Below are 14,762 nucleotides of genomic sequence, written 5' to 3'. Positions count from 1 at the left end.
CTTCCGCACTAAAATTTTATAGAGCATAGTCTAAATTTTTCATCGAACATTACATTGTATAAGTAAGCATTTTTTAAAAAGTTATAGAATTTACATATATTTGATCAAACCGCGAATACATATGTCATATTGTATGGTACATATATACATATGCATATGCATGGACACATCTAAGAGCATGCGCAATTATGCGTGTACGTAAATACAGGGTGATCAAAAATATCTCGGAATCTACGAAAGAGTGCAAAGATGTTCTTACAAAAATTGTTTGATTTGATGATGATTTGCATACTACATGTTTTCAGTAGCCTTGCGTGGGCATAAAGAAGGCCAAGATTTCAAGGTTAAGTTAGTTTTTAAAAATGGAACAGTATATGTTTTAATTTATAATCTGTTACCGTTCTCTGAAAGAAATTCAACGACATATTATTAGTTATTATTCTAAACGATAGAGTCATAAATTACCACCCGGAATGATAACAAATAATATGTCGTTGAATTTCTTTCCGAAAATGGTAACAAATTATAAATTAAAACACATACTGTTCCATTTTCAAAAATTAACTCAACCTTGAAATTTTGGTTACCACTATATCTATGAAAAATATTATTAAATAAATAAAACCGCATAAACTTTCCCGTAAAGTCAAACAACTTTTGTAAGAATATCTTTTTACTATTAGTCGTAATTTTCGAAATATTCTGGCTTTCCAAACGAAACGGACACCCTGTATGTACATATGCATAAATTCATTGCGAATCAGAACTTTACAATTCAGACCAGTTAGAGTTGAATACGTTAAACATATTTTGTCAACATTACTAATCAAGCGATGCATAATGATTTCTTGCATACAAATTGTACACTTCTTTCATTGAAAAATTAACAGCATAGACCAAGTTTTGTGACAGAAACTACGTTTTGACAGAAAATTATTTACAGGGTTATAAAATTGCTGTATCATAAAATTAAAAATAAAAAGAAATTGACACGCAATATAATTTTATTTGTTAATTTTAATTGTCATTACCCACTTTAAATACCTCTTGTATTCGTATCTTTATAATGATATTATATATTTGCGGAAGAATATTGAACATCTTTTTTGTTATTGAGTAAGGAGGATTCGGACGATAATGTAGGCGTCTTTTCATCACACTTATGTTTAATGTATACAAAAAATTTATGATAATATCGAGAAAAAAGCTACATACAATATGTAGTGGAGCATGGTAATTCTCTATCTATCCCACAATTTATGCTGTAAATAACTATAAATGGGAAAAAGACACTTTGCAATAAACTGTTAAGCTCTGCAGCTAATATCTTACATATACAAGTATGCCTTTGGAATATTCATAGTTCTATACAAGTTTTGCATTGTAACAACGACAATGGGAACAAAATCTTAATTAAGGAAAACATAAAGTTCGTGCAACTACAACATACTTTTGCGCAATAGAAACTTCTATGTATATTGGCAGCTAACAATGATCTCAAGTTTTTTATTGGTTCCAGTAGTATTGCGAATACGTGCTGCATATTCCATTCGTAACTTATTTGTCTCTGTACAATTATTTTCTTGTCTACGAAATAATTAAATAAAGTCGTGTGTACACTATCATACTTAGACATAAAGTAAATGCGAATCATTCATCAGACTGATAAAAATATAATGCCTTTACATTATATGAAAATAATACACATTTGGTTTGTACGTATGCATGTTTGATTAATGCTATCTATATTCATGATACTAATTTTCGTCTACTCTTTTAAAATCTATTACAATTCATAGTACTCATTTTCTGTCCATTTCCATGTCAATATCACTCCATAAGAAGTTATAACGTTCGAGAGGTACTCTATTTTAAACCTCTCTATTTTAAAATCGTTTGTCTTAGTAAACATATGTTTTTAATCCCTTGAAACATGCAGTTCTAAAAATTTATACAAGTTTTCAATTGTTTAGCCATTAAAAGAGACTTGGGTAACATATTTAATTTACTAGAACAGTTAAATCACAATTATTAAGAGTTAAGCTAATATTTAAGCACGTATTCAAGCTATGTTTCAAAGAATTAATAGTTGCAGTTTTTGTGCTTTCAAATTAACAGTTTTTCAAAGAAATGGAGAAATTATAACAATTACATATATAATAGTTCAGTACAGTAATTCTAAAGAATCATAATTTCGAAGTATAATGTAAGAAATATTATACCCATATTTCTTTTCATTAAAATAGGTTTCTTAATTTTATATATTGCTTTATTCTGTTTGCCATCAGACACAATTAGATTCACATTAATATTGAGCACTCCTGGATGGATATTATGCAAATATTAATCATATAGTTGTTCAAACTATAACAGCATCTTCATTGGATGTTTTCCATTGGATGGACTTGTGCATTATATTAGTAAATGCAGAGGCAATTTCCAAAATGTGCCTTTCATTTCAAAATGGAGTGCTGAGATTCTTAACTACTACTTAGTCTGGTTTGACGGCAAACAAAGCCTGGTCGAAAAATGGCAATTGTATAATTATTATCACTTTTAATAATGGTTCCTATGGTTCACGACATCTAAATTCAAATATCTGTTGTTAATATTTCCACCTGATGCCAGTGAGTAATTTTTGAAATATCTCATTAATTACATTCTGCAAAATGCAATGTCCTTAAATGTCCTTAAACTCAAACTGTATCTTAGATGTACCTATTTGAAAGTCAAAAGTTTCATTATTTTAAAATTCTATGTTTTTTAATTCGATTGTATTGAAATATGAATCAGTTAATATGATCCAAACATATAAACGATTTCTTGCAATATGTTGCACCTGTTAATAATTAAGAACGTTTTACATTGTGACTGCCATTGTACGCATACACGCATTGCTACTACATGTTTCAATGAATACACATCTAAGAGTTGAAATAGTATAATGTTCGCTTTTTGTATATAATGTAATTTATATTTTCGTAGAATGTTTTTATGTTATTAATACAGTGAAAAGCATTATACCTTGTGACATATACCATCGATAAAAATCCAAACATAAATTTAGACAAGTTTTACATGAAATTATGTATATAATTCTTAAATGTACGTATGTCATGTAGTAGTACATATAAAAATAACATGAAACATAATTGTATATAATTAGAAAAATGTTTAGCCATTTAAATATTTGATTGATGGCTCTTTGTACGCATACAAATGGATTACTTCTGTAGAGGTATTAATGTAACCAAGTAAGTTAATGGTCAACATTAAATTATTCTTCGATTATGATATGACTGAAATGGAATTAAGTAATGATTTTTAAACGATATTTTTAATATACCTACTGGCAGCTTCAAACTTTCTGAACAATTCAGAATGAAGTAACCCTACTGTTTTACCTCACACGTATAGTGTGAATATTACAAGAGAGAGAGAAAGAGAGAGCAAACGTTTTTTAACTTATTTAAATGTCTTTTATCGTAAGCAACAAGAAAGTGTTTTTGAAGTATCATTACATTACAAGTTTATTTATACAATTAATCTATCTATGTACAATATATTAGTATGAATGTTATGTAATTTCTTGTAACATATATTTAAAGAGGCTTTTTAATGGAGCCGGCCGTTCACACACTAAACTTCTATTTATTCGACTCCGCTTATAATCCGTGTACAGAAAAGTTATGAATCTGTAATGACATCCCAGACTTTGCAGATGAGCATTCTATACCTATGATTATATCAACCACAGTAATTCACTTAATCTTTGTTAGAACTCAATACTCTTAGAAATAGTCACAGATTAATTTCTCAATCAGGAACACCCGTGAAAGCACAATTAAAAATGAATAAAATCAACATTTAAACTATGTTACGCTAGACGTACCAAAACAACATTGGATTGAAGAATTTTTAGCAAATAAATTAACAAATGAAAGCTAATCGTCCTCCACTGGTTAGCTAGTTAACATAGATCTTCAATTAGCCACAAAATATAGCATCCATATTGCATTGAAAACGGTAGCAATGCACAGTTAATAATACATAAATAATACTATGTAGATTAATGAAAATTTGACTAAACTTTATTTGGATACGTTTTAATTAATTATTATGCCTTCGCATGACGGAATCTTTTTGTATTATTTAAAAAAAATTCTGATGTATAATGATTTGAATCATTCTTTGCGATACACATATATCCACCTATACCCCTATGGTTTTGTAATGTATTTGAATATCGTACTTGGCGATGCCGTAACTTTGAAAAGTAGAATGAAGCTCTTACTTATTCGTTGTTCTTAAATGTAACCTTGTCGGAGACACGTTTAAACTATATAGAAAAGTATAATTAAATCAAATTCACGAGAGTATTATATGCCTTATGACCTTGTTGAAAATATACACATACAAAAAAGTTTCAGTAAATTCAATTTGCAACGACAAAACGTGTACTTAATCTACTTTGTAGTCAAATAAATAAATGCAAATTTATAAAATTATATGAATAGAAAGATCGTAACTTACGCTATTATATCGGTTTCCGTCTTATCTGCAGTTGTCTTCTATTCGCACCTATTATATATAATTTCTATAATATATTATTTACCTGATATAATATTGATTTAAACTTAAACAGTTGTCCCGTAGGTACTGAACACTACTCTGGTAGTATCCGTGTCCAGAGTAACATCTTCCGGGGATGCTAAATCGACTTTTATAGAACCAGAATTATTTCTTCTTCTGGTTATACCACCTCCCCAATTCGATAACGTCCAGTGGTAAGTTTCGCTCTCCTTCTCAGTGTTAGTGGTCTCTTGCGTGTCGTTGTCCTTGTCCAAACCAGTCTCAATGGAAACTGAGGACTGTGATGCTACAGAGTCGAAGCTGGAATCTGCTGCTCCTCTGTAGCGGCTAACATACTCTGTGGACATTTCACCGGGCGATTCTTCGATCGCTCTCAGTATGTTCTGACACAACTCTGAATCCAGTGGAATCGGATTTTCGGAGTCGCGATTGTGAATGGTAACAGCTATATGCGCTGGATGAGGGATGGGAAGAGGGATTTGCAGTTTTTCCGCGCTGTAAGGACGAATCTGACGTTTCCATGGCTGCCAACGTGCTTCTGTGATACCGTTTGTTGAGGTTGCTCGCCGTTTGCTTCTTGTTGACGTTAAAAGCCCCCCAGTATCACTGTGAAACAAAGCATGTATTTGTGTAGATACTTCAAAAACTCTGACGTCTTACTTTCTAGATCTTCTGTTTTATTTACCTTCGTTTCTCAGATTTTCTGCTATTGCTGGTTTGCTTAGCACGTGGATTAAACGCTGAGACTTCCAAGTAAGGGCTGTAAACTTGTATATTTCCGCGTGGGGCGTAAACTGCTCCTAGCAAGTCCGGGCCATTTGTGCCGCCGAGTTCAGTACTGTGAACCATGTCGGTGTAACGCGAGAGATCAACCCCCGGGTGCGGTTCCAGGCGGAACTTGGTGTCCGCATCATCAAGAGGCTGGAGGAAGTTTAAACTGAAAATGTCCGCGTACATCAGGCCAGCCAGACCAGCCCAGTCGCCGACGCTTAACCCTTTATTTTCCCAAAAATCTTCCTCGTTTCCTGACAATCTCGCGAACACGTGAGTAGGATAGAGGCGTTCTAACATGAGTGCTCCCTGTTGTATCACTACCTGTACCATTGCGAAAAAATGGCTTCAATTCTGAATGCAATGTCAGAAAACGAAAACATTTTAGACACTGGCAATTACCTTCAGGTCGAAAGTAGTCAGCTTTATCTTGCTTCTCACAACCATTCCGAGACCTGTTTGCAAATTTTTTCTACGTCTATCTAGTTTTTCATGTAATACAGCAATTAGATCTTTGGCTTCCTTTTCGAGCGATCTGTACGGATCCTTTGTTTTAGCTAGACTAGCGGCGAACGGGCCAAAACAAGCTTCGACGAATTGCGTGAAGTCTCTCTGCGGTTGAGTAATCAATCGTTCTGTCTCCTGTTGGAAGGCCAGCAATTCGTCCATCTCTAGTTTTGCTTCGAAAGCAGCTAGCGCTTGTTCTGGTTTGATCTAAAATCGGGAAGAAGAAAACAGTCAACAAGTTGATCTTTCGATTAATTTGGATTCATAGGATATGATTACGTACTTGATAATAGTAATCGGATGTCAATCCTGGTCCGGCTATTCGTTTCACTACAAAGCTATCGCTGGCAGGTATGCGACCCCTGTTCTTTATTACTAAATGAAACATAACCGTGTCCCAGAACACTCTAATCCAGTAACGTATCACAGAAACTAACCGAAACAAAACAACAGAATTTATAGACACTGTGCGACTATATAGTACTTGGAGCTAAATTGTTGCACAATACCTGTAAGTATCAGGAAAGAAATAATGGGACAGAAAAGAAGAGCTACGATTAACGCTGCGACTGGTTGTAGACATCCTTGAATGCCGATATTCCAAACTAACGCCTCCATAATGACTAAGTATCGATTTCTACTTGGTTCTGGGCTATCAAGATCCATGATAAGCGCCATGAACGCGTGCAGTGCCATGGTAATTACAGGCATCCTAAAACAATTTTTAAAAAATTATTAATTTTTTGAACAAGCGAGCGTAGATTATTGAAGATCGGATTGTCAACGAACCATAAAACCGCGGTGAGTGCAACAAGAAGTGATCCCAGACTCGTTAGTATACAAACAACAGGAAAAACAAATAATATTACAAGTGTTCCTAGCAGTCCCTTAACGCCGTAGTTCCATAGCCTATTCAGATGCCTTGTCATTCCTTTGCCAATAAATCCTGTTAAACGAAACCATTATCAGAGAGTGTATAGTTTCTTAAAGTTTAATTATCGCCGATCAATCGTCAGGAAATATATGCATCTATGAATTCAACTTACCGGTATCTGGTTCTGTTTCAAAGTGCGTCCGACTTTTGCTAATGTGTCGCCAAAGTGCGATCAACCGAGAACAAAGAGTGGGCATTTGAGAAGACTTTCTGGGAAATAAGGTGCCGTTCAGCTGACTTAATTCTAGATCAGGGGTAAACGGTTGTACGAGCAACAAGGCTCTAATGGAGACCGGACTACACCACGGCACTGCAACGCCCAACAGGAACATAGCGTTCCAAGTCCAACACCATGTCCTGGCTACGTAGTTTATCCAACGCCACATAGGCCACCTGATTTCATATATCATTGTGCGTTAAAAAAGTTGTGTTGGTCTAGTAATCCTGATCTAAAAGTAGCATACCTTGTCGTAGTCGTGTGCAGTATTTCTCTTTCGACTAAAAAGACTGGTTGACTTGGATCTGCGCGGGGAGTTGTAATAGACGTTGGTGTGTTGCTCAGCACCGTTGGTATAATTTCTGACTGGCCTTGGAAATTACGCCTGACGATCCAATTCTTTGGAAGCCATATTTGAGTCGGCCATTGGAAGCTTCTTGTTGGCGTTTTAACTTTTCGTAGTTCTTTCAATAAAACTGGTTCCCTCTGAAAAAGTAAAGGTGCACCATTGGTATTCTCTTCGCAAGAAAGAAACGTTACTATTACGGCGATACGCGGATAGTTCTAGATACCTCTTTCATAAAAGTTAAATCGCGATTAAGAAAGTAGACCGTCTGTTGTAGATTCTGATTGGTACAGAGAGTCAGAGCTTCCTCATGAGCACTCCATTCACAGTCTTCTATGAACTTTTCCTCTACCTCTCTCATTCTATCCCGCATCCAAGGCTCTATTCGCGAGAGTACCGGGTGTTCGTTTTCGATATGACGTCTTAGCGATTCCTTGGTCTGCAGTAATTGTCGTTGTACCGTTTCTACCGCTCGGTGCATCAGCACGACCGATTGCGCCTGTTGCACCAGAAGCTGAGCAATTCCGTTTCCAAGGTCGAGTATGTCTGGATGCGACAAAATATTCGAGAAAACCCTTTGCAGGTACTCACGCATAACCGCTTCGTTGACCTCCTGCGAACCGAAGAGAATTTGTCAGAACGAAGACGAAGTAGAAGGAGATTCAATCAAAAGACACATACTTTTTCGATCTCTTCGTCCGGCTTTTTTCGAGCTCTCAACTCCGATATCAGTCTTTCTCTGAAATGCAGAAACCAGCCTCGTGTCTCTCTCTCCGAAATAGCAACTAGAATCGGTAAAGCTTTTCTGATAGTGTCTCTGCTAAATAATCTAAGGTCAACCACCGCTCCACCAGGTGTTCCGAATACAAAAGGAACCGGGATCGGTAATAGTTGTGACAATTCCCTCTCCACCTCGAACTTCTCCATAGTTGCCCGCCGAAGCTGTTTCCGGACGAATCCGCATAGCAGTTCAAGCGAGTCTTCATACTCCGGCTGAGATGATAATATTTAAATAATTTCATTGGATTTGTAGCGATGATCAGCGATTGCTCCGAAACTTACCCTACACACCAACTCGGCGACCAAGTAGCGACAACGTTCTTCCCTGATTTTTGCATCCAGATTGTGCGCCTGAAGCGACGGTACACCAATGATAATGTCTAAAGAAGAACAAACTACATTATTTTCCAAGGACGATCATGAGCTTATAGGATATCAAAGTTCCTAGTTACCAAGAAGTCGCAACAGTCCAGTCAAGAACGCCTTCAGGGACTGCGAAACGCTGAAACAGTGTGATACAAGCCTGGCTTTCGCCGTGACCACGATGAACCTGGTCGCCAGAGCAAGATCTCGAAGCAGAGCATCCCGTCTCCTGTCGCGTCCACGCTGCAGCAATCCGCTCAATCTCCATCGATGAGTCTGTCCCGCGAAGTTGATCGAATCGACCTCGAATTCCCTGAAAAACGAATTGATCGTTAAGTTGATCAATATCAGGATGAAGAAGCGACACGAATCTACTGGTTTTCTATAGTCGTAAACGGAACAACATTCACATACATGAGTGGTTTTATGTTTTCTTTCTTTCTTTCTTTCTTTCTTTCTTTCTTTTGGGGGATTTTCTGGATAAAGAGAGCGAGAGATGGAAAGACAGGGACGAATAAGTTGGGAACGTGTTTCCTTTCCCGTAACGTTATAGTGCGGTTCTTCCCCGTGATGTGTAACGCTAATCTACGGATCCTTGTCTATCCTCTTTCGTAGAACCAAAACCAATCGAACAGATTACAAAGGCTACAAAGCTAAAAGGCTACGAAAAGGAAAGGGATTCGGCGAACCATTATGTACAGCAAAATCAGCCATGAAAATAAAAGTATTGCGGCAAGCTGCGTGAACTCTATCTAGCATACATCCTAAAACCTTGTGTAGCACGACGTTCAACAGTGGATTTTTGCAGACGAAGGTGGCCGATGCTTAATTCTTTCCATTTAGCACCAAGGGTAAAAAGTGCAACTCGTTGCGATAAGTAGAGCCACTGTTCAACGGTCCGCTATTATACGGGATTGTCGTATAGTTCAGCGATGCCTCGGATTTTTACGCTCTGTGAGAGACGAGTCAGGTGTGCGGTGCAAGATATCACAACAACGATCATGCTATCTCGTAGGGTTGTTTTCAGTGCGAGAATTCCGTTAATTAGTTTTGTCGTAGGGAACACGTGGCGTCCGTCGTCAGAGGTCACGTCACGAGAACGAATGATTCCAGTCTCTAAGTCACTGCCACGAAAGAGACTATCGATTCGTCGTTCGGTGAATATTGTGAGACGCTGATGCATGACATACCCGCATCTTCGAATGCTCTCCAATTGAGTGGCATTCAGCTTCTTCGGTTTTCCGTACTTCTCCTTCTGAAAGCTTTACAAAAATTGTTAGAATATCCGTGTTGCACAGAATCGCGGGAACGAGATACCCCTATTTTTCGTAGGGACGCAGGTGGAGGGATAATCGGGCGATTCGACACGGTCGGGATGCTTCCTTTTTCGACCCTCTTCCCTTTTACACGCTAACTAACTACGGCTACAGCGCGCGACGTACACCTTGAAACAAGAGAGACACTAGAGCGTTCACGGTGCTACAGCTTCGATCTATTCGTATCTGCAATCTTCTATCGTGAAGCGTCTACATACCTGTGCGGTATTACCTGGATCGGAATCGCTAATCTCTAACTCTACGGAATACGCTCGCTACTGGTATCGTGTTTGGAAAGCGTTTCTCAAGGGACTCCGAGGAAGATGGATCGCTGATCCATTGGCTGGTTGCAGCGAGAGAGAAAGATTTCGACCGCGAGCAATAGGGAATCCCTGACGATTGTGCAACTTGTGGATCGAGGACGCGGGGTGGGAGTCGAATACATCCGATTCCAGCCCGCGCGGTAAAAGGAAGACGCAAGAAACGCAAAGCCGTGGCGAATGGAACCTACCCCCGTTTGCTGATGCTCTCCAGCTGTTTCTTGGTCAGTCTCCTAGGCTCGCCCTTGCTGTCCACGGCGACCGAGTCCAGCTCGTCGAAGCTGGGCGCGACGAACAAATCTCTTAGGTGGTGCTTCTTCCTGGCGAGCGTGTCTTCTGGTTCCGTGCAGGTGGACAGCGGCGGCGGAAGCACGATCGGGAACGTTCTCCAGTGGTAGAGAAATTGCTGCGCCACCTCTTTGATGTTGTGCACCAGGGCCTCGACCTCGGCCGGCGCGCCTCGTAGGTGCGACGTATCGAACTCCACCGGTTCTTTCTGAGATCAACCACGAAAACAATAGGAAATATAGCACAAACTCCTCTAACCTAGATTCTGAAGGTTTACGAAAATTCTCATTTTTTTTACACTTGATTTTACGGAAGTTAAAAATGAAAAAGTTGTTCACTTTTTATAAACACACTACTTTCTTTTGTACATAGCAATTTAAAGACTTTGTACTCTGATGTACCAGTAAAAATTGTTACATTACGTTTCAAAAGCATTTCTACATTATCTTTGTTTATAGGTGTATTCAACCCCTTTCACTCGAGTGACAACTCTAAGATACCACTAAAAATTGTTGTATTATATTTTGCGATAATTTGGAGATTATCATACTAGTTTAATAATAAAAAAATAAATATTGTATGAGTCACAATGTGTTGATAAATTCTATAAGTCGGTAAAAGTGTTTCGAATTTTGAATTAAACTACTTGGGGTGTAAAGAGTTTAAAATCTGGTAGAGATGTATAACTCTAACGTTATGCACTTTTTACGTAGTATATGATTTTGAAATAAAAAATATAGTTTTATGATAAAAAAAGGAAGGCGATCTTAAGATAACCTTGAAAATATTCTCATATAGAAAAACTAGTAGTGTTATTTGACTGCCAGTTTATTGTTATTTTCAAATCACGTATCAACGAGATGTTTTACACACGCTAGTTGAATGGGGCACCTTGTATACATTTCTCTACTATATGCTCGACAGTGTAGATCTAGTAATAATTATGGAGAAGAATGGAACGACGGCATCTGTGGATCGACTTTTGAAAGGTCGATGGCCTCGAGCCTGTCAACAAAGAGAAGTTTCGGGGTCGAATATACCTCTGGCTGGAGTCCATCTCCGTTGGGCCGGTGATAAGGATGGTGCGCGTAGGCCTGATGATTCGGAGCCGTGTTGGTGTTGACGGTGTTGGCGGAAGCGGAGTTCAAGTTGTGGGGCATCTCGCGCGTGAAAAGCGTGCGCGGTGGCTGGGGTCAGCTGCCCCGTATCCCGACTATCTCCTCATACACCATGCTGCTGGTCGTCACCATTTATCATTCCACGCCCTGCGCATTCAATTTATTATCCCTCCGCGGGTGCGTTCTCCTCCCCTCCTTTCGGTTTCGAGCTTCTATGCCTCGATGTTTCGACATTCCCCGTTTGATTTGGTCCATCGCGTATTATGCGAAGAGGCCGACTCACTCAAGAAAGAATCGGATTTCGAACGGCGCCGCGGGCGGACGAAAATAGGAAGAACGAGCGATCTCTGTTTGACGCAGGCTCCCATTAACCGATTATACGTCCATTAAACGATTAACATTCCGAGCATTCTATTCGCTTGCCGTGGCCAGCATGCGAGTTAAATGAAATCGACTTTTACGCCGTTTTCCTTCACGGCATTTAGCATATTCGATCGGTATGCAATCGAACCGGGAACTCTGAATTATGATTAATATTTGTCCGATTACCTGTCCAATAAATTGTTTGAGCGAGCGCATAAGAGAGGAGAGAAAGGGAGGGGGTGGGGGGAGCGAGCAAAATCCTGATTAATTCTACCGCCCCCTAGTTACCTAGCTAAACGCGATAGCAGTGTATGCAACAACGTGAACTCTTTTTTCGTTCGCTCAGTTCGACCTGTCCCGATGCGAAACATGAGACGATTCATTGGTATTCTGCCAGCATGAGACAATGCGAGCGGCGGGGCACGAGGATAGAACCGGAGGTGGTCTTCTCTTGGCACAGAGCAACGATGCTTTACGATAATTGCTACATGTAATTGCAGCGCTCGTTTATCATGCGCGACGAAGCAGGACCGCGAACCAAGACGAATCGGTTTTAAAGACCTCTCGCGATCATGTCGGCTTTCTCAATGAATCCGACGCGCGGATGGGCAAGTTCAATCGGTAGAAACGCTGTCTACGACAACGTGGACGCATCAAAGACATTAAAGCTAGTCATGGTCTGGCTCCGATTAAAATCAGAGACTATTTTATTAATGCAAGACGGGGTTGTTACAACGTGGACAGCAATATGTAATGTACACAGTACTTCATTTCAGTCGGTTCATCATCAACATATCCTGCACTGTTTATTGCTTCATACTATATTCATAGTTTTTTCTTGTTTAATAAGTTATGAAGATCATATTGGGATTATTAGTAGCATTACTGTGCATACACAGTATACATATTATACACTGTATTAGGTCTACCGGAAAATTTTGTCGGATAATGTCATATCGAGTTTTAATAAGTATGTATATGCTCATTTGAGACATATATTTTTTTAGAAATGTTATTTACAAATTGCCATCACGCTGGCTAAAGGCCATAGGTATCGAAATTAAATTGTATAATAAATATCATTAAATGTACGAAAAAATGATTATATTCCTACACTTCGCGGACAGAACTTTCCGGTAGACCTAATATTTCAAATATAATATAACATATCACATATGTCGGAGAATCAGTTTTAGCAAATTCTTGTGTATTATCATTGGATAATTCGGGGTTTCTTCTCGGATGATCGGGTTTATTTCGTAAAACTCAGGAAAGTGCCAACTTATGTTACATCCCCCATTGAACTTCAAAACATTTTCGTTTCCTAAACAATCCGTTCCCCTCCAAGACCACGTTCAGACGCCGATATCAATTAATTGTACGTCTAACTTTCTTGTAACAGTTTTCACAAACAAAATTAACATCTACTTATAATGATCGATTGATTCGACATATACATATAGTAGAGAGCAAAACTGAGTCAACACTGAGTCAACAATGGTATAATTTTCTTAAAACTGGTCGAAATGATTTGAATTATTCTCTAATCGTTAAAGGGATTAGTTCACTCCACAATGACTAAACTATTTTTATTTTAATTTTGCCATTACTTTAAATAAGAAGAATATTAAAAAAGCTGTTGCTTCTTCACTTTTTTACCTGGTCTATTATAAAAATTTAGAGAATGCATTTGGAACTTCTCGGTAACTTATATACACGTTAATTATGCAACAAAATTCAAATGATATTAGTTTAACAAATCTTTAACGTTACTTTCTGATGAAATTACACTTTATAATAATGATAATAATAATCATCATTATTAATATTATCTATTTTAATTGTGCATTAGTCATCAGTCTACAACAATTTACCAAGTAATTCACAGCTGTTACAATATTAGGTACAACTAATGAACAGAAGTACAGTTAAAATATCTGGAAAGGTAATAATTTTTCGACATAGGTAGTTACCTTTTTTCATAGAAAACGTTGAGTTGCATTAATTATTGTATACAAAGATATATACTTATAATTAAAAACGTGAAGGTGACCTTGAAATCCCTGAAATTATTTCAAGCTGCAAAATTGCTATTACCGCTATATTTATAGATCTCCCTAAACTAAACAACGATTATTGATAAAGTTTCTTAATATTTTCGAAAATAACAGATATTTACGTGGCCTCCTTCAGATGGGATACCCTGCATATGCAGTGTATTTGATCGAATCGAGAAGAACGGCACGATATTGGCACAGCAATGTGAACACAACAGGATTTTATAGTGCCGATACCAAATTGAGATTGAGAGTGAACCAGGAACGGCGAGATAGTGTTGTTCCAGACCTAAGCGTGGATTTAAAGAGACTCGAATGAAACTGATCGAAACGATTTCTGGAGCACTCGAGCCAACAGAAAGCCAGCCGAGCCGCAGTCACGAACCGCGATCAAGTGCGAAATGAAATACGAGCGTGTCGGCATTGATTTACTCGGTCTTCTGAACTCTTTTGGGTCGCAAGATCCGACCGAGGACATCGTCTCTGCCGTTCGAACGTCTGGGCCAGCATTTCTAGCAGTTTTGGTCCGAAGTTGAACCGCTAACTTCCTGGAAACGCGTATCGAACCAAAATTTTTCAAGTGAAATGGTTGGGTTCTTCACGCGAACGCACAGTAGGCGTCGCAAATCCGCGTCTAAAATGGAACGTTTGAGATATTGAATTTCAAAAAATCTTTAGTGTACATTTATCGATAATCCTTCAAAGATTCAAAATCCAAAATGTTAATCAGTTTAAATAATTATATACGCAGGGACATCACGCAGAGAACAATAGTCGGAAATTAAAACG

The 14,762-nt window shown here is 38.2% G+C and overlaps 1 protein-coding gene across 3 annotated transcripts in view; it reads right to left on the bottom strand.

Moving 5' to 3' along the window:
• Positions 1-836: 836 nt before the first annotated feature.
• Positions 837-14,762, bottom strand: part of LOC144469054 (uncharacterized) — a 42,057-nt gene continuing 28,131 nt past the window's right edge. For 2 of the 3 annotated variants that reach the window (XM_078178944.1, XM_078178943.1), the window contains exons 2-16: positions 11,476-11,700; positions 10,339-10,643; positions 9,702-9,773; positions 8,601-8,824; positions 8,431-8,528; positions 8,050-8,361; positions 7,595-7,981; positions 7,270-7,508; positions 6,918-7,198; positions 6,661-6,817; positions 6,381-6,583; positions 6,155-6,303; positions 5,767-6,078; positions 5,279-5,688; positions 837-5,199 (exon numbers count right to left, since the gene is read on the bottom strand). In XM_078178944.1, coding sequence (XP_078035070.1) covers positions 4,638-5,199; positions 5,279-5,688; positions 5,767-6,078; positions 6,155-6,303; positions 6,381-6,583; positions 6,661-6,817; positions 6,918-7,198; positions 7,270-7,508; positions 7,595-7,981; positions 8,050-8,361; positions 8,431-8,528; positions 8,601-8,824; positions 9,702-9,773; positions 10,339-10,643; positions 11,476-11,595 — 3,831 coding nt within the window. In that variant the 5' untranslated portion in view covers positions 11,596-11,700 and the 3' untranslated portion in view covers positions 837-4,637. Of the gene's footprint in view, positions 5,200-5,278; positions 5,689-5,766; positions 6,079-6,154; positions 6,304-6,380; positions 6,584-6,660; positions 6,818-6,917; positions 7,199-7,269; positions 7,509-7,594; positions 7,982-8,049; positions 8,362-8,430; positions 8,529-8,600; positions 8,825-9,701; positions 9,774-10,338; positions 10,644-11,475; positions 12,068-14,762 lie in introns of those variants that run through there. The other variant, XM_078178945.1, reaches the window with a different exon arrangement.

The sequence above is a fragment of the Augochlora pura genome, chromosome 4, assembly GCF_028453695.1.
Source record: "Augochlora pura isolate Apur16 chromosome 4, APUR_v2.2.1, whole genome shotgun sequence".
Classification (NCBI taxonomy): Eukaryota; Metazoa; Arthropoda; class Insecta; order Hymenoptera; family Halictidae; genus Augochlora; species Augochlora pura.
This window is presented reverse-complemented; position numbering and strand designations above follow the sequence as displayed.